The sequence below is a fragment of the Gaeumannomyces tritici genome (assembly GCF_000145635.1).
Source record: "Gaeumannomyces tritici R3-111a-1 unplaced genomic scaffold supercont2.1, whole genome shotgun sequence".
In the NCBI taxonomy this organism is placed as follows: Eukaryota; Fungi; Ascomycota; class Sordariomycetes; order Magnaporthales; family Magnaporthaceae; genus Gaeumannomyces; species Gaeumannomyces tritici.
In genome coordinates this window covers 2,475,983-2,498,292 of record NW_008804545.1, presented here as the reverse complement: position 1 = coordinate 2,498,292, position 22,310 = coordinate 2,475,983, and the positions used below count along the sequence as shown (strand labels likewise).

At 57.9% G+C, this 22,310-nt stretch overlaps 4 protein-coding genes across 4 annotated transcripts; 3 read left to right on the top strand and 1 right to left on the bottom strand.

The window, feature by feature from the left end:
• Positions 1 to 1,949: 1,949 nt before the first annotated feature.
• On the bottom strand, positions 1,950 to 3,216 carry GGTG_00798 (hypothetical protein; the record flags this gene model as incomplete). The annotated part of the gene is made up of 1 exon (XM_009218549.1): positions 1,950 to 3,216. Exon 1 carries the CDS (start codon positions 2,196 to 2,198, stop codon positions 1,950 to 1,952), a length of 249 nt encoding a protein of 82 aa, XP_009216813.1. The 5' UTR covers positions 2,199 to 3,216.
• Positions 3,217 to 7,932: 4,716 nt separating this feature from the next.
• Positions 7,933 to 9,974, top strand: GGTG_00797 (hypothetical protein; the record flags this gene model as incomplete). The annotated part of the gene is made up of 4 exons (XM_009218548.1): positions 7,933 to 8,767; positions 9,164 to 9,247; positions 9,751 to 9,809; positions 9,970 to 9,974. Exons 1-4 carry the CDS (start codon positions 8,538 to 8,540, stop codon positions 9,972 to 9,974), a joined length of 378 nt encoding a protein of 125 aa, XP_009216812.1. The 5' UTR covers positions 7,933 to 8,537.
• A 5,064-nt stretch (positions 9,975 to 15,038) lies between these two features.
• GGTG_00796 (hypothetical protein) lies at positions 15,039 to 15,822 on the top strand (the record flags this gene model as incomplete). Its single annotated transcript, XM_009218547.1, has 2 exons — positions 15,039 to 15,252; positions 15,452 to 15,822. 2 exons carry the CDS (start codon positions 15,039 to 15,041, stop codon positions 15,820 to 15,822), a joined length of 585 nt encoding a protein of 194 aa, XP_009216811.1.
• Positions 15,823 to 16,867: 1,045 nt separating this feature from the next.
• Positions 16,868 to 18,210, top strand: GGTG_00795 (hypothetical protein; the record flags this gene model as incomplete). The annotated part of the gene is made up of 2 exons (XM_009218546.1): positions 16,868 to 17,841; positions 18,033 to 18,210. The coding sequence occupies 2 exons, from the start codon at positions 16,868 to 16,870 to the stop codon at positions 18,208 to 18,210; spliced, it is 1,152 nt and encodes a 383-aa protein (XP_009216810.1).
• Between the last annotated feature and the right edge of the window lie 4,100 nt (positions 18,211 to 22,310).

The window sequence follows — 22,310 nt, the reverse complement described above, 5'->3', positions numbered from 1 at the left end:
CCTGCTCACTCGGGAAGCAGGGGGGCGCTTGGGAAGATGGACAGGGAGCCAGCGAGTATCGCGGCACCCCCGCGCGGGCGACCCATTCTCAAACAGATGGACTTGTTGTTGAGGGGGTCTTTTTCTGAATTACCGCCGCCAGTCAATATTTCCTCCTTTTTTCCCCTTCTTGGTAGGTCCGGGTTCACCAGTCCGCGAGCGAGGCACAACACATACCGCCTCGCAGCAGCCACCAGGAAAAGACCACACCACCCTTTTGCACGACGCAGCCCCCGAAGCCGTATTATCTAAGCCTTCTGGACCGGTCGTGGCCCATCGGATGGTGGGCAGAGCAGGCCCCGGGGAACATGGTTCGTACACGAACATGTCCAGAGACATGCAGGACCCCCCCCTCTCGACTCCACCGGCGGCGATGTGTATGAGCACGCTGGTCTCTTCGTCACAGACGCATGGCCTGCTCGAGGTGGTTGCTTTCCCGCACCTCCTCCATGAGTGCAGTGCCACTGTATACGTGCACATCTGCTACAGACCGTTGTTTTTTTTTGCTTATCCTTGGCACATACACACACACACACACATACCTACCTACTTTGTGTGCGGCCAGTGGCGCCTGCCGCTCGCCCCAGAATCTGGCCCTGTTGCGTCCTGCTCACCTATCCCAGGAGATGGTGCATGTCAAAAATCGCACACGGATGGGCCCATGCCTCTCATCGTGTCTGCTTCGTCTTTTCCCTCCTTCGCCGCAGCCCATCCGCCCTGTCCCCATGCCTACCTACCCAACTACCACCCAAGGCTCCGGATGCAGACGCACTGCTCCGCCGGGGGGGTGGTCCATGATTGGGGGATGCATGAAGCGAGCAGCTTCTGCCGCCGCTCGTCGGAGCCGTCTTTCGTGTCTTGTCTCTCTACCCTTTTTTTTTTCGCTGCCTCTCTTTCGCTGCAACAACCGCGGATGTCCAAGCGGGACGGCAGCCAATGCATGCGCTCACGCCGCTCGGGCAGGGTCTGCGTTGTAGGTGCAGTAGGGCCGCATGCAAGACCCATGCCTCCACGTATGTATGTGCATGGGTAGCACCACAAAACAAAAACAGAGGAGCCCACTGCCCGCTACAAGCCACAAGAGACTTGCAGGTGTGGGTGGGGAGGGGATATGTGGGTAGGGATGTCGTGGTTCGCGGTGCGTGGACGAGCTCGACTTTGGCGAGGCCAAGGGCCGACTTTTTTTTTCTTCTTTCTTTTTCTCCTTCACTAGCCGCCACCACACCTTTCCCATCCTCTGCATCCCCACAGGCTTGTCTTGGCCCCCCCTCTTCTTCCTTTCTGTTTCCCGGCGAGGATGAGGCCAGAGCTGCTGCAGGCCCGGTACACGACCACTGCGTTGTCAACCATGTCGAGCGCCGGCTAGTCCGTCCGGGGGGCCGCCTGCGCCGTGCAAGTTTCTGTGGAAGCGGGTACGTGCTCAGATCTGGCAGGTTGGTGCTAACCGCAACAGTTGGGCGTTTCGTTGGTTTGGGACCTGGGGTTGGGGCATTGAACCTTCAACAGTCTATCATTTTCCCACGGACTTGGTAGTGGTCGTGATGAGGTGTGTTCGTGCCCACACTCACAAGCAAAATCGGACAGACGATTCTGTCAAAGCGCCACATTCAAGCCACGCACTGTGTCGGCGTTTGCCACGCTCCATCTCGAATGGATGCCAGCCACTGGCTGTCAGGGGGAAAAATTGAAAAGTAAAGAGAAGCAACAAAAAAGCAAAAGCAACAACAGCCGGCGCTCACATGATCGGCAGAGGGCGATGCAGTCGCCTTCAGAAACGCATGCAGAGTGCGCGGCGGGCACACGCCAGCGCCATGCGTTACGCCAGAATACGGAAGCCGTAGGCACTGCACTGCAACCCTTTTAACGTTCCCGGGGCAATTTGTGTGCCTACTGCCTACCTAGGTGCCTACCTAGGTAGGCATGTCCTCCTCGTACATGCAGATGGCGTATCGGCGGTGGTCCAACCCCTCATCCCTTGCGAGGGCGGCCCACTGAATAAGAACGGGCTGGGCTACGATGCGATGCGGTGGTCTCGGATGTGCGCGCGCGTTGCTGTAACATGCTGCTGCCGCCTTGCACCGCCCGCCTATGCTCGGGAGCGGCATGGATGGGAAAGTCGCAGCAGCCGTGGCCCTGGCTGGGCCGTTGGGGTTCTGCATCTGTCCAGTCACCAAGCGGCTCCATATAATGCCTACCTAGAGGTATACCTAGAGGTATAGGTACTCCTGTATGCTGCCTGCCTCCTTCACCTCTGCATCGATACGGCAGAAGCCCACAAGGCTAGGTTGGTGGTTCAAACCACCCTAGTGAACCACCCTGGCTTATTGGGGAGGGCCTGAGACACTGTTGGTACCATCAGACCGCCCCTCCGGTTCTGCAACCAACGAAGAAGGGAGGCTTGTGTGTTTGTGACAACCACCAGCCAGAAACGGCGTTGAACATTGAGAATATGCCTCGTCGACAATATCGGCTCCGTCTGAAGGAGCCCCCGAGCTTACACTGACCTAGGGGATGAAAAAATAAGCACAGACCGCCATGGCAGGCCCTCCAATCCGTTTCACTCAAACAAGAGACTGGAGTGACTGGGAGTTCCAAGATCAGACGCACTGTCGTTCCTGCTGCTCCATGGTGCTTTGGGTCTGGAGACTCGTCATCGTCGACCTCCGATGGCCGTCGTCTGGACTTTTTTTTTTTTCTTATTCGGACCCGAGCACTTTATTTCTCTTCCAATTATTTTTTCCCGATCTTCCCAACTTGCTTTCTGGTGGCGTGTTCCCTGGAGTTGCAGCTGGCCCAGCCGGGTTTGCACATGAAGCCATGGGCACGCCTTCGGCAATTGCCGCCATCCCAGACGACCAATGGCCGACTCGGGCGGACGGATCCAGGCGCCATTGGAATGGTGAACAGGAAAAAAGAAAGAAAGAAAAAAAAGCCCGCTAGGCGGCGGGCTTATGCGAGGACGATTTTACCCGTCGCCACCCTCCATTCCCGTTTGGAACTTTTATTTTTATTTTTGTCCGGGGGTGGCTGTCAGCGATCCATTTCTCATCCTCTCGGTTTATATTTTGTCACGAGATGCTCCTCAGAGGCACAGACGGGCGCAACTGCCGAGGGCCAGAGAGTCGGCCAAAAACAAAGACCCCTGCCTGGCAAAGGGTGGGAAGGAAAAAAAGAGGCGATAGATATCAGGTGCTGGTCAGATGGGGGGAGAAGGAAGCGGGGATGGTGGTTTTTTTTTTTGTCGCTTGCATGCGCGGCTGTGCCGCAATCAGCCTGCGCCATTTCAACGGCCAGGGGGGTTCTCCAGCCTGGTTCCCAGGTGGCCCGTCCGTCCGTACCCTCCCTCCTTGTCGACTTCGCGCGCACAGCACACATTTGGGTCGCCAGTGGGGGTGGGGAGAAATGGGGGGGGAGAGGGAGGGATGCCGGCGCACGACTGGCGGCGGCGGGCTCCGAAATGCAAGATGCCGGGACACCTTAACCACTGCACCCACTCACACTCGCACTCGCACCACACACACAAACGCGGGCTCGCACCACACACATACAGGAAGGGCACACACACACACCACACACGCACGCACGCACACACGCACACATCGAATGCATGCGGTCTGCTGCAGCTTGGGGAGAAAAGCGGAGAGAAAATGACGCCAATCTTGGGACAAACATTTTGTGGGATGCACCTTTGCCGTAATGCAAGGCTGGGGGTTTTTCTCTCTCCATTGTTCGCTCCCGTGTTTTCTATTTTGGAGAGTTTTGCGCAAAATTGGCGGCAAACCACCACCCCCCAAAAAAACCCGGTTGCCGCCCTGACCACCACCCACCCCCGCTTCCATCGTGTTCGGAAGGAGCGGTCAAGACTGGACAATCCCTGGCTGACAAGCAAACAGCCCTTAGCCTCACCACATCCCGGCTCACCGGTCGGCGTTTTGGCGGTGACGATTAGCCGGAGAGAAGAAGAGGGATGGGAGAAGGGCCCGAGCGTGCAATCGTTTTTTTTTCTTCTTTTTCTTCCCCTTGTGGGCAGCGGCAAAGAGACGCAAGGGACAGGACATACGAGAGCTGCCAAGGCGGGAATTTCCCACCCCCTTCTCACCCACCTAGACAAAAAGAAGTGTGTGGCGTGGCGGGCGGGCGACCAACGGGTTCCAGATTTGATCCAAAGGGAGGAAAGGAAGTCGGGGATCTCACGAATAGGGCAGCACAACGTGGTCGGTCGGTTATGGAAAGGCCTCGCCCGCTGACACTTGGACACCACCAACCTTGGCTGAAGCTGGAAAAAAAAAAAGGGGGCCCGCTAGTGGCTGGCAGGTTTGCCTAGGCGTGTGGCAAGGCTAAAGAGAGAACAAAACATAAAACAAGCCTTCTTCGATATTTCATCAAGCTTCGTTCCAGCCACTCGTGCCGCGGGGGGTGGGTGTTGGCTGAGCCCCAGGGCCTTTGGACGCACCCTTGACTTTTTTATTATTATTTGTCCACCATCACCACCCTTACGGCGTGGCAGCCGCTTACACGGAGCTGATGTCTTGTCTCACTTTGTTGGCCGATCGCCAATCAGGAGGGGGTGTGGGATTGAAACACGATGCACCAGCTCTTTACTCGTGGGGAGAAAAAAAGCAAGTTCGAGCGACCCGTTTGGAGATATTGAGTCGCCTTAGCGAGGATTGACATATGATATTTGGGCTGGCTGGGTGCTGTGCATGGCGCGCGAAAACGTCACAGTGTGCAATTTTTATTTTTTTTGCTCATCCTTTGCTGCTCGCTCCCCTGCCCTTGCCCCTGCTCTGCCCTGCCCTGCCCTGCCATCCATCCCCCGCCGCCATCGCCGCCGCCACCCCTGCCACGCGCGATATTCCCAACCGAGGATGGCTATGTATCCATTGCGACGTCCGAAGAGCCGCGATCTACCTTTTTTCCTTCTTTTTTCGTATTTTATCATGGCGCCTGGTTTGATTGCGGCTGTTTGACCGAATGTTGTCTCCCTGGACGGAAAAAAGCCCCAAAGGGAGCAGCAGACTGCGGTGATGACCCGAAATTTGAAATTTGCCTTGTTTCCTTCGGCCCCCTCGAGCTAGCCATACAGAGCTCTTGATTCTGTCCTCATGGCGCAGCCTAGTCCAGGTGGCGGCGCGGGTCATCGCCGGGCGTTCTCGTGACAGGTCAAAAGGACTGTGCCCCAGGCACGGGGTAGCTACAGTGCCTGGATACTTAGGTACCACTCGATGGAGCGTATGTGTGTGTGTGTGTATGTGTGTGCATGGCATGGGTGGAGGGACGGGAACTGCATTTCCCCTTCCTCTGCATGCGCGCGTTGCTTGCCGGCATGGTATGCTGCCCTGTCCTGCCTCGCCTTGCCTTGCCTTGCTGCCTCCTGTATGTCGCGTGTCCCCTTTGAGCCTCATCTTTTTTTTTTTTTTTTTTTTTCATGCACGACATCCGTCTGCCAGGCGACGCCAAACCTCCTCCCCCTCCCTCGGCGATCCCCATCATCATGCACGTCGTGCATGCCCGCCCTACATTGTCTATTTCAACGTTGCCCGGTCCTTTCCTGCCACCAACATCATCACCTTCGTGCCTTGCACCCCCCCGCTGAGCTGGACGCCCCCATGTAGTTTCACAAATTGGTTTGATGCCTCGGCTCGCCTCTCTATTTCCCCTCCCCTGGGGCAGCCAGGGTCACCGTCACGCCCTCTCGCTTCCATCTCGGCGGCCCTTGACAAAGGGCAGAGCATCAACCACCACCCCTCCTTGCTCGTCCGCCGCGCCGCTTCCCATTTTCCGCATGAGACGCTATAGCCAGCTGGCCCCGGCCAGGACCCCCGTAGCATCGAAAATGTCGTACAGGAAACGGGTGATGAAATCTCTTGGGGCAAATGTGTCTTGCAGCCAGGGCAGCCTATCAAGCCCGACACATCCTTATTTGCCATTTCCCACGCAAGGGGGGGCTGGCTCGGAAGCCAGGTGGAGAGGGCGGATGTGGGATGTGGCTCACGACGACGATCGAGAGGAGGCCGCGTCCAACAACCCCAAAGAGATGACTACAATTTTCCACAGTCATCTCGGTGGGATGAAAGGTTTGCAGGGGGGCATAGCTCCTCCGGCCAAGTTCAGCTAGCGACACGCCCTCCTTTTTTCCCTTTTCCTTTATCTTTCCGCCCCCCTCGTGGTGAAACTCAAAGCATCGTGACTCTTTTCTTTTTTTTTTTTCTGGGGACCCGCCACCTTGCTCGTTCCCGAGGCGCAGGGCGGGGTTGTCCTGTCAGTGGGCGGACGCAGGTGGTGGTGGTAGGCTGCGGTTATCTCGCGCGTGCCTTGCACTGGTGCAGCCCGGCTCGACGCCGCGTGCGAACATTGGCCCTAAAAAAAAAGAAAAGAAAGAAAAAAGACTGCAAGCAGGTCCCAGGTCCCTGCATCACCTCTTAGCAGGGTTCTGGGGCCTGGTGGCGGCGCGGCATGCGCGCGGGCGCTCATGCACAGCGGCTATGCGCTGGGTGCGCCGCCAACCTACCTCTCCTTGTTCCGTTTTTGATTATTGGTTGCCTTGCGCCGGGCCAATCACGGCCCCGCGTTGCCCTGCTGCCCATCTTTGCACTGCCGACGTTGGCTGACACCGCCAAGGGGCATCTCCAACGAACCCTTGGGATCAGAGCTAAAGAAGAGCGAGATAGATTGCAGCCAATCTATCCAGAGCCCCCTCCCCCTACCACGTCCTGCCAGCTGGTCTGACAGCAAACGACCGGTCCAGTCCGATGATGAGGCATTTCTCTTGCGCTCGCCGGCCAAGAAGACCTCGGATTGGCCAACTCAGGCGACAAGGGGCCTCTCTCCTTGTCGTCGTCGTCGGCTGAGGGAGGGGACACGCACAGTACGCCCCAGTTTTAAGGACCAAGCTTCCATCGCCCCCCTTGCACGCGCGCCTCTTTTCCCTGCCGGTGGGTCCCCTGTGCACGCGGCGGCGGCGGCGGCGGCGGGTAGCCCCCACTGATAGGCTGGGCCGTGCGGGCTGCCCTTCTCTCGTCTCCTCACCTCCGCCCACATGGCCCAGCCCCCCAGCTTTTCTTTTCTGTTCGCCGCCCCCCCCCCCCCCCCCTCGCCGGTGCTCCACACCAGATAAGCCCGCATTGAGGGAGCGGGAATGGTGGATGGGAAGGCTGGGGCTTTGATGGATTGCCGATTCGAGAGTTCGCGTGAGATTGAAGAAGCAAAGACGGCAAATATATCATTTGACACGTGCGGATTCCGGCACTATGCCTGGCGAGTCACAGCTTCATCGCTGATCCGCCACTTACCAGGAAAGTAAATGAAACAAGATCAAGGTCATGTCAAACCCCGTTTAAATACGGTTCGTTTCTTTGGTTCGTGGACTTGAGGGGGTTCTGATATCGTGTCGAGAGAGAGAGTGTGTGTGTGCACAATGCTGCCCACCTTGTCTATCTGGAACGCCCTCTCCCTTACCATCTGCGCCTTGCCGAGCCGAGCGAGCACGTCCGAGCGTTTTGACATGGCCGGACAGTTTTGACAGGCATTCAGCAGGGCCGTGGTTTCGGTAAACGGAAACTTCTCAGCTTGGGACGCACAGGCCCGCGCCGACCTCTCCCCTCCCAGAGAAGCCGTTGCGGGCGGTATTCGCGCGCGCACTGTGCACAACAGCCGGGCCAGCTAGCAAGGGGATCCTCGACGGTTATTTTTTTTTTTTTTTTCATTCTTTGCCAACCGCCGGAAGACCAAAGTCAGTCAGTCAAATGTCGGCCGGCATCGACCAAAACGTATATGGCGTCGTTCCTCTCGGTAAGCCACACTCTCCCAACAAGTTGATGCCAATTGGTCGTATTTTGAGGCTTGCCCCAAATGTTTCGCCAGCCAGGCCTGGCCTAGCAAGGAATACGGGGGCGCGAAGCGAACGACAACAACACATACACACACACGCTGACAGAAGCGGGCCCGAGGCCTATTCGGCGCCCATCGGGGCCGTCGGGGGTTCCATGTCCACCCCTGTCGGGAGATCCGCACCAACCACCCACGGCGACCGGTGGCCTTGCTGGCCCAGAGTCGAGCCCCCCCTTTCTGTCCAAAAGGGAAAGAGAGGGGGTTAAACGCCGCGCCGGATTCAACCCAATCAACGCGAACCACGTCTCGAACCCACAACCACAATCTATTTTGATCGGTAGGCTGCCCTTGCGCCAACACTTCGATTCTTTCGCAATCATCTTTTTCCTTCCCAGGCCGAGCCGAGCCAATGCGGATGCGGTGTTGGGGCCCATCCCGGCGCCGTCATTTGGGCTCATTGTCGCGCCTGTGTGTGTGTGCGGGAGGGTGAGATGCCTCACTCACTAAAAGAGAGAAAAATGGGCGCGTTTCTACTTTCCTTTTTTTTTATTGTTTATTTCCTCTTTTGACATGGGCGCCTACCCTTGCTTGGGGATGCGTGTGTGTTTTTCCCACTCTCAGCATCTCCGCGAGGACGGCGCGCAGAGAGTGTGAGTGGAAATCCTGTCATGCAAATCATCCTTAGCCGTATCCTGAAGAGCTTCGCTTCCCGGGCCCTCATTCGTCAGATGGGCTGGCTGCATGAGCGGACCGTTTTCCGCCTTCAAATTGACATGGGCGGTGGCCAGAGCTCCCCCCAAGGACTGATGATTCTCGCGCACGCCACTTCCCAGAGGTGTGGTGGGGCGGACGAGCGGGGACCAAGACGTCAGGAAGAGCTGGCCGCTCCTTGGCTCGTGTGTGTGCTGCCTGTGTGTTGTCGTGGTGTTATTGCGCGTGGGTGGAGGTCCCAGTTTGTGGCGCCAGCGTTCTTTTCCCTTGGGGCAGGCAGGGCAACCACCACGAGAAAGTGGAGAGAGCTCTCTCAACCGATAGGCAGGCAGGCAATACCTACCACTTAGGGGGTTATTCGCTGGCCTTTTTTTGATCCACCGACGGAAGAATGAAAAATAAAAAATAAATAAAAAATGGATGCGGTCGAGATCCATGGCAAAGCAAGCCTCATCTGCGCTGCGCGAGGCAATATTTGCCTTCCCGCTCCCCACAAGTCAACAACAGGCCAGACCGCGTTCGGCCGCCGACCGCCTTTGCTGGCGCCCAGAGCCCGGTGTCGTGTCTTTTGACGTCGTATTAGGTTGCAAACTAATGGGGGGAATCTTTTGCTCTCCCCGGCCAATGGGACGGACGGATGGAGCTCTGCTTGCTCCGCTGTGCGTGTGTATGTAGGTACCTGCCCACCTACCGCCTATGTATCCTGCATATTTTGTGGCTTGCCTTTTGCTGCTTGGGGACCCAGTCGAGGGAAGGTTTGGATGGGCAAGTGATATTGTTGTAGCCGTCCGTGTTATTACCTGCGGCTATGTGCGTACGAGGGAGACAGAGCGATGATGGCACACGCCAAACCCGCGTTTACCTACCCCATTGAGCTGTTGGGGATTTCGCCGAGTGGGCGTGCTGGCTCCCCTGGCTGGCTGACTTGGGCAGGGGTTACGTGATCCTTTTTTTTTCTTTTTTTCTTTTTCGTTTCTTGAACCGAAGAGAAAAATAGAGAGAGAAAAAAGAAAAGAAAAAAGAGAGAACACGAGTGCTGCACACTGTGAACGTTGAGACGCCATCCAGCGATTGAGTGATATCCATGTACCACTCTTTCAGGCTTAGGGTCCTCGTTCACCGCTACTTCTTTGTGGCTAACACCACCCCTCCCCCCTTCCCCTTGATTAGCCACCACCTTGTTAGAAACGAGAAACGCCAGAAACAGTGCTTTTGTCTTTTTTATCTCGGTATGTTTTTCTTCTCTTCTTCCTTGACCGCGTCTCGGAAACGCCACCATGACAAACAGAACTGGCAAGGCGCGGAAGGAAGAGGAAAACCCAAAAAAAAGGAAACATGGGCTTGTCCAAGAACCGTTTTTGGCTTCTGATATTCCAGCCAATGACGCAGCCTAAACGGGCGGCTCGACTCGTCTTTCCCTTTTCTGCTTATCCACCCCATTTCTTTTTCCCTCGTCGTCTTGTCCACCCAGTCAGCGGCAGGCCGTCTTTGGCGACCGCCCAAAGTCTCTCGTGGACCAATATCCACGGTACATCCATACCTGGCAAGGCCCCTTTCCGCCGACCGGTAACTGCAACTGTGATAAACTACAAGGGAGCAGGATCGGGGAGTGGCTGGTCAAGAAACCCCCCCGCCCTCCCAACGGACGGCCAGCGCACCCCAAGTGTGGATGGCTCCCGAGGCTCCTTGATTCGCGGATTCAGTAGAGGAGGAGGGGGAGTCGGACAGCGGGCGACGAGCGACTTTCCCAAACGTGATTGCTCGGCTGGATGGCTGGCTGGGTCGCTGCTTCCCCCCTTCGGCCTCACTGTGGATCGACCGGCAACCCCGCCCGCGTCCGTGCCAGGAAGAATTGTTTTGTTGGCCAACCGCCTCTCTTTTTTTCTTCTTTTTTTTTGTCATTTTATAATTTTATTGTTATTATTACCGCCACGGTTTATTATTATGATATTTCCCAATCCAACCCAAAGCCTGCCCTCCCTAGAGAGCTGCCAAGTGTCTCCCTGCCAGGTCGTTGGTGCCGACGAACAAATGAGCCGTGATCCTCCCCCCCTCTCCCCTCTCCTCTCCTCTCCTCCAAGGCCGTTAGGCGAGTCGGCACAGCCCTCCTGGCGAGAACGATTCAACAGGAGCTGGATTGCAAGGAAGAGAGACTGAGAAGAAAGAAAGAGGGCGACGTATCGGAAGAAGAGTGGGCCGGGGTCTGTGCGGCTTCCGACCTTTCTGTGACTACCTATCGTGTCTGGCTGGTCTTGGGTGGCCTTCGATTTCTGGTGACATTGATGGATGTCCCGGCATCTCCGTCCTCCAGTCTTTTGTCTTGCCCCCCTGGCCCCCCTAGGCTTGCTCATCCTGCCGAACCACCACCCCTCCCTCTCTCACTCTCGTTCCCCCTCCTCTCAGCCCAGCCCCCGGCGGGGAAGCAGAACAAAGAGCAGATGCAAGCGCTAGCAAGGCCGATCGATGGAGATGTGCGTGTATATGTGGTTCTTGTGTGTCTCTCTGCCTTGCATTGCAGACAGCTGCCGGCCTCCTCCTTGCTTGCCCGCCCGCCCCCGAGCTTTTCGATCCGCCGGGACTCCCAGTCAGTCAGCCAGCCAGCCAGCCAGGCCCAGTCCAGAGCCGGGCGGGCGGTGCGGCGAAGCCCTGCCTCGACTCCTGCAGGCATCGGGACGGGCTGCATAGCGACAGTAGCGGCTTTTCATGTACGAATATGTACAGAAGATGGAGGATGCAGTCGGCGTCATACATTGGTCCGGCGGGAAAGCTTTTTTTTTATGTTCCGCGGATTCGCTGCATGTTTTTTTTTTTCCGCCTTGCGTGCTTTTTTTTTTACTAGTACCAGTAGTCAAATACGCCACCCACGATGGATGTATCTTTGCGTCGCTTCCCTTTATTGAATTGGCTTTGCGCTTGCGCTTGCGAGGTTTAGAACCTGCATTTTTTTTTTGGCTATTACGTCAAGTATCCTCCAGCCCCCAGGCCGTCTCGGCTTCTCCTCTTCTCCTGCCTCGCAGATGGGTGTATCAGATGTCAGATGGGAGGGAGCCTCGCCTGCAACCTTGCGGTGCAGCATGGCTCGCTTCCATCCTCCTCCCCCGCCGTCACGCCCTAGGTACCCACGCATGCCTACGCCCGCATATCGTGGCTCCCCTTCAGCTTCTAGACGCACGAGGTCCCCGGGGAATGCTGGGCAAGTGGCGAAAAAAAAAAAAGAAACATACAGACTTGTGCTATTTCCCTTTGTTCATGTCATCTGCAGCCACATGCTGTAGCCATGCGTCCACACATTACATTACATGCGCGTCCACCCCCTCCCCGGACGTGCAGCCCACATATATCTAAAATCGCGGGAGGCTGCCTTAGCCCGCTGCCCACAACCCATTTCTTGTCTGGCCCCGTGCTTGACTGCGCATGTCTGTCTCGCCTGGAAGCGCTACGCCGGGCCCAAGGTTGTTGGCCTCGGGGGACGGGTCGCCAGCCGTGGGCCCGCCGGCTTGGCCAGAGTGGGTGGAGGAGGGTGGCTAGGGGAGGGAGGGGGGAAATGGGCTGGCCAGGACCCCATCCATCCCTGGCTCCGGGCTCTCGTCTCCCGAGGCCTCGTTTGAGTCAAAGAGGCAGGGAGGTGGACGGACGGCCCTGCCTGTGATACCCAGATAACCTGCCTCTAGACATGGGTACTTTCACCAATGTATGCGGAAAGCTCTAAGGAAAACAACATGACCTGCCTGCCTCCCCTTTCCCGCTGGCATAATGGCGCCACGGAACCATCCACCTCGATCAAGCAATAGCCTGGAGGTTGCCAGCCGGCCAAGGTGGCGAGCTAGCATGCCTGCCCGCCTGCCCGCACTCCCCCTCTTTCTGGTGCTTATGAGGGGTTTCTCCTCCCCTCATCCCTTGCCTGGCTGACAATGCAAAGAGGAAATAAATGGTCGGGGTTGATGAAGGCATCATTCCCGCCTGTCGCCTGGCTGCATGCAATCCCATTACGGCGCGGTGCATACCAAAACCGGCGGCTACCCGGCATGATGGCAGGACTAAGCTACGTAGAGTGTAAAAAAGATGGCAAAAAAGGGGGGTGATGCGAGGGTGGTGTGGTGTCACCCAGGTGATGGACGATAGACGATGGACATCCTCTTTCACACCGTATCTTTGAGCTTGTGCTACATCAGTACCCCTCTCGTCACTATCCCAATGTGCTGCTATCATGGCAGGCCTGCTTACGTGCGTCTCTCGAATACACACTCATCGGTTTATCTTTTTGTCAGCCCGGGAATTGGGCAAGTAAGGAGGAGAGCACATAGTGTCGAGTACATCGCCATGCTATCTGGCCACTTTACGGCTGCCCTTCCCATTCGTCTAGCCCCATCTTCCTCCTGCGCTACCTACAGCCATAGCTGTGATATCCGCCATTCGTGCGTCCTGATAAGGGGGAGGGACCGTACCCCTCGGTAATACAACATGAAGCCAATGCGCGGGTGCGCGTGTGCGTGTGTGTATGTGAATGTATGTGCCGGCGGGCGTCGTACATGCCGCAAGGGCGCGGAAGAGGGAAAAGGGTGGGAGGAGATGCCAGTGCTAAAGAAACGTGCGGACTGTTACCAGGAAGCAACCAGAGAGGGAGTAGTAGTTCGTATAGAGCGTGGCAGACTTGTGCCCACGTTTTCCCCACCGCCTTGACCCTTCCTTTTGCGCCTTCCCATACTTGTTGGGCTACTATTCGTCGTCTTTCTTCCTCTGCTGCCGTACCGTTGCTCCTTGCAGCGTGCTACGGTTGCATTTGCACGACGGGCACCACGGATGCGCAGATGATTCGCATATGTAGAATGTGCCACCCGCACTCTACTTTGGCCAGCCGACATGGCTCTTTGCATCCTGCTGTGTCTGATATGGCTGCCCAGGGGATCGGCTGCTTGGAATCTGTGATACTCGGGCGAGTAGCTATATGTTCTACTGAGTTCGTTTATTCTCTGCGAGTCCTATGTGTGTTGAAGCATTCCTGTCTTGTAGCTTGTTGACCACTAGATAGAGTCCGCGAGCGACATCAGCATCAAAGCCTGGCAAGATGAAAGAGGGCATGCTATGAAGAAGGTGTACGATGAGCACTCAGTGTTGCGTATCACAATGCGTGCGCATGCGCGTGTGCGTGTGCGTGTGCTCCTTTCCCACTCCGGGGTTCTGATGATCACGCCATGCTGTGTACGAGTGGCCGTGGTGCTCTCTACGCGGAACAGACGAAAAAAGTCACAGCCACTTCACACATCTCCCACCAAGAGGAGTGCTGGAAGGTTCCGCTAGGCTCGGGCAAGGGAGGATGCACACGAACATCCCCGAGACTCGGACAGAGGCCGGGGCACAAGCGGGAAAGCGGCATAACCCGCGGGCTGCTTGTCCTTTTGCTATGCTCAGGCTATCCTTTTGTTATGCCGAGGCGGGGGGCCTCCCGCTCCCAAGTCGAGTCAAAAGGGATGGAAAAGCCTAGACAATACCCAGAGTCCTTCCCCATCCCATCATTGCCTCTTACTTCTCTGATGTTCTCCAGGGACCATGGGCAGGCATACCCAGTGGTGCTTCCTGCTTCGCAAAGGCAGAATGTGCGACTTTCTACAGAGAGTTTCATGTACTGCTCCCCTGGAACACCATGGTCCGGTTTTTGGTTCATGGGCTCTTACAATGTACGTCGATAGTTCGCGCCGTGGCGGGATATGGCGCGACCCCCGGCAGCGGTACCGAGAGATGGGCTTGCCGGTCAAGACGATCGACTAGACGGGGAACCTTGGGGGAGGGGGGCCCATCAAGTAGTTGGGACCGAGACCTTGCATGAAGCCCCCGGCGGGGGTTCCCCGACGCGCCCCCCATGCCTTTGGACGGAAAGTACTTTATGCTGCTTCCCTCAGCAGTCGGAGTTCTGCTCTGCGCCTCCCCTGCCCGTCCAAAGCATCTAGGCCTTCTGGGCCGACAAGCCAGACGGCAGCAAGGGGCAAGGGGCATGGGGCATGGGGCATGGGGCATGGGGCAACCGAGTAGACCACCGCAGCCCCGAGTGTCATCTGTGCCCGATGCATGTCACATGTGTTTGTTGCCTCTGCATGCAAGCTGCCGTTGAAACCTCGGGGATTCAGGGCGAGGTTCCCGGCCTCGGAACGCCCCCAGGGAGTGACCTTGGATGATGGGCAGACCTCGGCGAGAGGGCTTTGGGGGGTGTGTGGGATAGGCGGGTTTCGAAGTTGAGGGGATCTTCTCTGCACCGCGTCAGCTCGGGGGGTGCGTCTGCGTGGGAGGGGCAACAGCCCAAGCATGCAGGTTCAAAAGTCAGTCGGCATCTCATGGATTCAGGGGCAAACCGCGCTTTGGTCAGCTCCTGCTCGAGAGATGTGCAGGTAGAGAGTAAGAGATGAGGGACTAAGCCTAAAGAGGAGGGTTGCCGGCACAAGGGCCGAGAAAAAGGACAAGAGAAAATGGCTGGGAAAAGATCAGAGAGTTGCGTGTATTGCGGCTGTAACGGAACTTGCTTTCTGCGCACGATCATCCCCGCTCCCAGACTCGGTATCAGCTTTCTTGATTCTACCAACTCGTCTCGGCCGAGGGGCTCTGTGCACTGTTACGCATGCGTAAGGCGGCTGTCTTTCCGCGGCGGTGGAGGAGGGAGATTGGTTGTGGCAAAGAAGGGGGGTGTGTGTGGATTCAAAGAGAGCCGGAAAAGGACATGGTCTTCTCCCTAACAAAAGAGTCTGCATCATCGTCCTGCTTGATGGTGATGCACGTCCTACATGGCCGATATGCGGTGAGGACTGCGCGGCCAGCAAAACACCATGGCACCGCAGCCCCGTCTCATGATAATATCCCGATTGGGCCGCCTGGGCACGGCTAGACTCTTCTTACTTGGGTCACCAAAACAAGGCTGTCGGGCTGGTCTGCCCGCCAATGGGTTTCGACGTTGAGGACATGGCGCATGTGTATGTGGTGGCTGCTAGTATTCTTCGCTCTCTTGACAGCCGGGCCTTGATGCATCTGATGGGCGCTGTTGGGGGAAGGGAGGTCTACGGTCAGTTTCGACTGGTGCTCTCAAGTCGGCACACCGACGGTCAGATCTGTACGCACTGCCCTGTCCGTCTCCAGTGTGGTGCCGATACGTACGCGGACGCCACGGAAGAACGCTACGGAAGAGTTAGGCTCTTCGGGAACAAAAACAAAGGCCCGCTGCATAGCCCAGAGCTCGTATACCGAAGATGGGAAACATGATAGCCTTTTTTTTATATTTTTTTTAACTACGAACTCCTGTCGTGTGGTGTTGTATCGCCTCCCAACTGGGAGGAGGGATATGGGACCGCACTGGAGCGAACCAGACGAAGAAGGGCTTCTGGTGGCGGTGCGAGGCGAGGCGAGCAGTCGAGGGACGCCCGGTTGTGATACGGCGCTTGCACGGCTGTTTATGTGGGTCGACAAGGTTGAGAAGAAGATATATGTGCATGCATATGTGACCTGTACCTGCCTGGCCGCCCCCCGCGCAGCTGTATAGACGGTAGCCAGCCATCCATGGCACAGCATGGTGCAGTGTGTGTTGGAGGTAGCTAGTAGTCGGCGGACTCGTGGCAGGAGCAAGTTCTTGGTTGTTCTGCTGCTGCTGCTTGTCGTAAGCGTGGCGCGGTGCTTTGTCGCACAGCACGGCGAGAGGAATGTGAGGAAGTCGGGGTCTGTGTTGACTGGTCTGTGTCGACCGAGCTACCGAGGTAGTTGGTGTGTTGGGAATGGCGCTAGCCCGGGGTTGTAGTGTCTCTGCACGCGCTGATTGGCCCGGCACTGAGACTGGGCTAAACAAATGACATGCAGCGGCAGCAGGGTCAGCCTGGTGTTGTTTGTTTGGTGGCGTTAGATGGTCAGTGAGATTCTCAGATCAATGGGGCAATCGCTCGGCAGCAACTGCTTTGCCCAGACTCGAGCCACAGCACTGGAGCACTTTGATGGATCCCAAAATGGTGGATCTCAAAACAACAAACAACAGAAAAAAGGTCAAGGCCCGGCTTCATCCTTCATCCACGCCCACAGCCACCACCGCCCGTTGACAAAGTGCCGACGGGTTGCAGATTGCAGACTGCAGCCTGTAGCTTCGTTTCAGCCCTTTTCGGATGACCAGCGTAGACGCCACATCCCTGGTCTAGCACAGCAACCCCTAGCACAGCAACCCCTAGCACAGCATCCCCAGCACCCCCAGCACCCAGACGCAGGGGACACCATCCCAGCTCCTGGCCTAGCTCCAGTCCCTTCTCGCGTCCTGCCCACCAGAACCATGCCGCCGGGCCCAGACGACGACAGGCCGAGGCCCCGGCCGCCGCAGCCCCAGGGCTCGCACAGGGCTGCTGAGCCCGTCTACGGCTGCCGCTTCGACCCCTGGAACGCCGTGTCGCTGGGCCACCAGCGCGCCGAGACGGCCGGGCCCCTGGGCTGGCGCGACAGCCGCGCCGCCAAGCTGCGCTCCCAGTTCCGCGCCGGCCACGGCGGCGGCGAGCCCATCTCGGACACGGTCGGCGCCGGCAGCAGGGACTTTGATGACCCGCGGATAGGCGCCCTTGTGCCAGACGAGGTGCGCGCCCGCGTCGCCACCAGCGTCCTCGGCATGCTGCGCGGCTCCACTGCCAAGGACGGGCAGCAGCAGCTCAAACGCCGCCGGCCCGGCTTGGTAGCACCGCCCAGAGCTTCTTCTGCCGCTGCGGTACCAAGGTTGCCACAACCACCATCATTATCAACATCAGTATCAGCACCGGAACCAGCATCGTCATCAGCAAGCACAGAGCGCGCCGCGCCCCAGAGGATAAGCAGCAACAGCAGCAGCAAAACGGTATCCGATCCCTTCGGCTACGGTGTTCAGTCCGCGCCGCCATCGCCGTCCCGCGCCCGCGCCGCCACGGCCGAGGAGGCGCTGGCGGCGCAGCGCAGGGCCGAGGACGAGGCGTGCGAGCAGGACATGGGGCGGGACAGGCGGGGCAGGCCCCGGGGCATCTTTGACGGCCTGGTCGTCTACGTCAACGGGAGCGCGCACCCGCACACCTCGGACCACAGGCTCAAGCGCGTGCTGGCCGAGAACGGCGCGCGCATGACGGTCCACCTGGGCCGTCGCCAGGTCACCCACGTCATACTCGGCCACCCCGCCTCGGCCTCGCCGGCCGCGGCTGTCGGTGCCGGCCGCGGCCTCGCCGGCGGCAAGCTGGAGAGGGAGATTCTGCGCACCAGGGGCTGCGGGATAAAGTACGTCGACGTTCATTGGTGAGTTTTTGTTTCTCTGACCATGTCTGCCTCTCACACCACTGGCCCTGGGGGGCGTGTCTCCTGACCAGTCATCTCGTGTTCCTGCTGGCTGCCCGTGTACTGTGTATCACAGCGTCACCGTACCTCCCCCTTTTCCCCTCTCGTCTTCTCGTTGCTGTAACAAGAGGCCCTGACATGGCATCAACCAGGGTGCTGGAAAGTGTCAAAGCGGGGCGACGGCTACCCGAGGCAGGCTTCTCAAGCCTCAAGATTGCTCCGAGTGGCCAGCAGAGCGTCTACGGCGCCTTCTCCAGGGCCGCCACCCGTCCGGCGCCCGCTGCTGCCGTCACCACCAAGGGCGACACAAGAACCCACAACGGCAGCTAGCGGTGCGCGCTGCTGAGCGACGCTAGCCAGAGCATCATTGCTTCTTCTTGCTCTCTCCTCCGTCTGTGCAGGGGTTTGTCAACACGCACACAAACCCATCCACCCACCCACCCACCCCCCTCTCCTCCCAGCGTTCCACCGCCTCCCCTGGGTCACCACTCGGCCGTTGTGACGAGTATTTACCCGGGCCGCGTTGAGACCCACGGTCTGCATGACGGGACCGGACATGAAGCGGACGGGGGCATGGACCACAGCAGCCAGGGGGGAGGATTATGCAGAGGGTAAGGTGACGACGGACGATGTGGCACGCCGACTGCTGAGTCGAGTAGGGCAGGTCGGTCGATCAAGGCACGCTGCCGTTGTATGTTTACCACCACCACCCTTTTCCACCATGTTCCCTTCTCCTGTACTGGCAGCCATGTAAGGGATGGGATGCCTGCATTCGACAACATGGTTCTCGGAGAATCCGACAGCAGACTGCTGCTCGATGGAAAAAAGGGATAGCCGCATGTTCTGGATAGACGCAGGGGTCGGCGCTAGGGATGACTTGCATGGCGTTGGGCATAGACGGGGCTAGCGTCTTCTCGCCAAGCCTTCTTTCTGTCTGGTGGCTACATTATTTTGTTTATGGATCCACCATCTCGGGACTCAGGGGGTCGACCGCCCCCGAGAATGTTGTAGTTACGCCGTGATAGCCCTGTCCGCCCCTCCTCCCATGATTGTACTCTTATTATCCGCCATGTGCCTCCTGCGAGGCGACTGATTTGGATGGATGCCGAAAAGCGTCCCCAACCTCTCCCGACGGTCCAGGGAGGGTTACAAATCCTGGGGGCCGGGCTGCGTTCCGGGAGACGGGAGAATACGCACAAGGGTGCCACTGCTCACTGCACACTTTCCATCCGCATCGCCAGCAGATACCGGCTCCAGTTTTCTCTTCTATTGCTTCTCAAAATTATGCAGCCTCCCGCCGCGTGTGTGTGTGTCCTTCCAGAACGGCTATCTACGGATGCCGACATGTGAGAGAGGGAGAGAAAAAGGAGGGAGGAGGGCTAAAATTGCAGCAGACGGACTTTTGCTGGCTTTCCATTCCCGGCTTCCCGGAGCGGGCCATCCAAGCAGAGATAACCCGTAAGGAGAAGAAAAAAAACGACACTCCCCCGCTGGTGACGATGCCGACGGCCTCGCTTTCTCCACCTTCCACACCCCTCTCGCTGGCGCCTCTCCTGTGCGACGCGGTGGCCCCGATACGAGCTCTGCTGGTGCGCCCGTTTAATTACCAGCTGCCTTTTCATTGGGAGGTTCGGCGGAGGAGGGGCGGTGGCTCCTAGGGTTGCTGGTCTTTCTTTCCATTTTGCAACTCGCGGTTCGGGGGGAGGGCATGGGAGCAGGGGGTGAAGGGGGCCATGCCTCGTGGCATGCTCCATCATTCCGTCCGGCATGTCTCCTATGGCTAGGCTGGGGTGGTAGGTGAGTAGCCAAGGGGTGATTTCGGAATGCAGAGCTCTAGGGGGAGGAGGAACAAAACAGACGCACTTACACACCTTCACTCCCGCCCACTTTCCCATTCATAGTCCCGCCAACTGTTGCCTGCTGGGGCCATCCAGGGTTCACGGATCGACGAGCGGGACAGGGATCTTCTAGACAGACGGCAGAGTCCGCCGGACCGGTCGAGAAACCCCCTCAGCATGCCCGCTGTTCGATATCTCATCGCCTCAGAGGTTCCACGTCGTGCGTCGGACAATGCAAATTGTCAGGTTGGACTGGGGGCCGCCTGGACGAGGCTGGCCCTTTTGGCTGGCCCATAGGTGCCCGTTCGATAGGTCGTTGTTTAGTGCAGGCTTCTTGCTGTTGCTGCTGCTTCTTACTGTTATTGTTGTTGCTGCTGCTGCTGCTGCTGCTGCTGCTGCTGCTGCTGCTTGCCCTCCCCGTCTCATCTCGCCATCGTCCCAACAATAGCCCCATGTGGGTGAGAAGGCCTTGTTCCGACGGACAGCTGTCACCGCCGCTCACGCGCCCGGGCTCGTGATCGTCACGACATGCCCTGATGGGTTCGGCGCTTGATTTTCATGAGGACACATATGTTCTCGTGCCGGGGGCTTCACGGGCCATGGCACAGGGCGCGCTCGAATCAGCCCTTGTCCTCCCCGTCCGTTACCCGTTCCCAGCTGCGCTTTCGTAATTCTGGCTCGACACGCCCTCTCTTTTTTTTTCTTTCTCCCCTCACCTTGCTCCCGTGATCTTCGTGTTGTATGTCTCGGGCTCTGAATCATCACCATGCCCATCTTGCTGCCTTGTGTAGCCCCAGAGTCAAGAGAGGAGAAGAGGCCCAATCAAAGGAACATGCGTGACCAGGTTGTCACCCCATCTCTTACTACCGGGCTTTGGACAGCCGGCCTCCGAGATGAGTGATTACGGGGAACCTACGGAGGCAAGGGAGGTAGAACAGAAATAAAAAAGATATGCAACGCGGATACGTGCAGCAAGCGGCATCCATATCGACCACAGAGTCCCCACTCCCGGGTTCTCTTGACAAGTGGCCTGCATACATCCTTCCCGGCCCCGTGTCAAAGGGGCAGCAGAGAGAGAGGCCCAGCCGACGGAAAGCATGGGAGAGGGAGAGAAAGAAAACAACCGTACGCCACGCCATCGTTACGCACGAAAAAAGGAGAATTCTGAACTAGCAGGGAAAGACTGCGTGTCCACTCGCTTTCTCCACGTTTGGTGTGTCACCCACACTTCCTCCCGTTTTCTGGCCGCTTCATGAGAGGCGCGGGGGACGAAAGAAACCAGGGCGCCGCTCCTGTCCCCCCCCCAGGTCGGACAGCCAGCCCTCGCAGCTGCAGAACCGAGGTGGCAACAAAGTGAGCCCAGGAAAAGGCGATATGCAAGCCACGGGGCGCCGCGGCCCCCCAACTCGTGGGTGATGGGTTGTTCCCACGAGTCTCCACCAGGTCGTGTCACCCGCCGACCGTCACACCGACGCTGTTGCGCCGGGAAGAGAGGGAACAAGAGGCAGGGGGTGGGGTGGGGTAGGTGCGTGTGTACCCAGGCCTAGATGGGAATGGAGCCATGGCATATTGGAGGGCTAGGCTTTGCTTTCTGTCTCGGCCAGATCCAGGCAGTTTTTACGGTATGATAGAGTCGAAACACGTGTACCGGCACGGATAGCTTGCCTCCTATTTGTCGTTCTCCACCTGGGGGCTGTTGTCCTGTCTTCCCATAAGCCCATGTCCCGAATTGGTCTGTATACTTTCCTTCTCCCCCTAATTTTCCCCTCTGTACACCAGTCCAACCCGCCCGGAAAACACATGTGACAGCATCTCGATTTAGTCTTGCTGGAGATGCCACAAAGGCAGCGCCCCCACTTGCCGCCTTGCCTCGCACCTCCAGCGGGTTGGGTTTAAGTCTCTAGGTGGTGCATGTACGGCCTGAGGGCGTATATCCACCACTGATCTCGGGGGGAATGGAGGGGCGCAAAGCTTCTTGTGGTGCTGTATCTTGTGTCGTGCCCGTCCGTGTCCCCGGGTGGACAGGCCGACAAGCTAGAGGCCCCCGGGACAAAAAAAAGAGGGGACCAGAGAGCCGGCAAGGCTAGAAGCGGCTTTTGACTGTTGCCCCCGACGTCGCATCCGCGGGGTGGGTTTCTTGACGTTACCCGGTAGGGCATTTTTGCGTGTACAGGCCCTTGTCCAAGGGCCCATGACTTTACAAGAGGCCTAGGCGGGAAGGCCGCGGAAGGGCCGCTGTATTTGAGCGTGTATTGCCCTGCGCAACATCCTGCCCTATGATTCGGGCTACACCGGTCCCTTCTGAGCCTTGGGGATTGCTGGTTGGCTGGACTGCTCCCAAGGGCTGAGACGGCTATACGTGCCATGTTGCCCATGTCGGGGGCCCGATTCAGCATCTGTGACATGTTGGCTGGCGGGTCAAGCATGACCCTAAGACCTGAACTGCGACGACCAGGGCATAGACTTACCAGCAAAGGGCCTTTGCTATACTTGCAAGTGACATGAGCAGGTGGTGATATGAGATGACAGGAGAGAGAGAGAGAGAGAGAGAGAGAGAGAGAGAGAGAGAGAGAGAGAGAGAGAGAGAGAGAG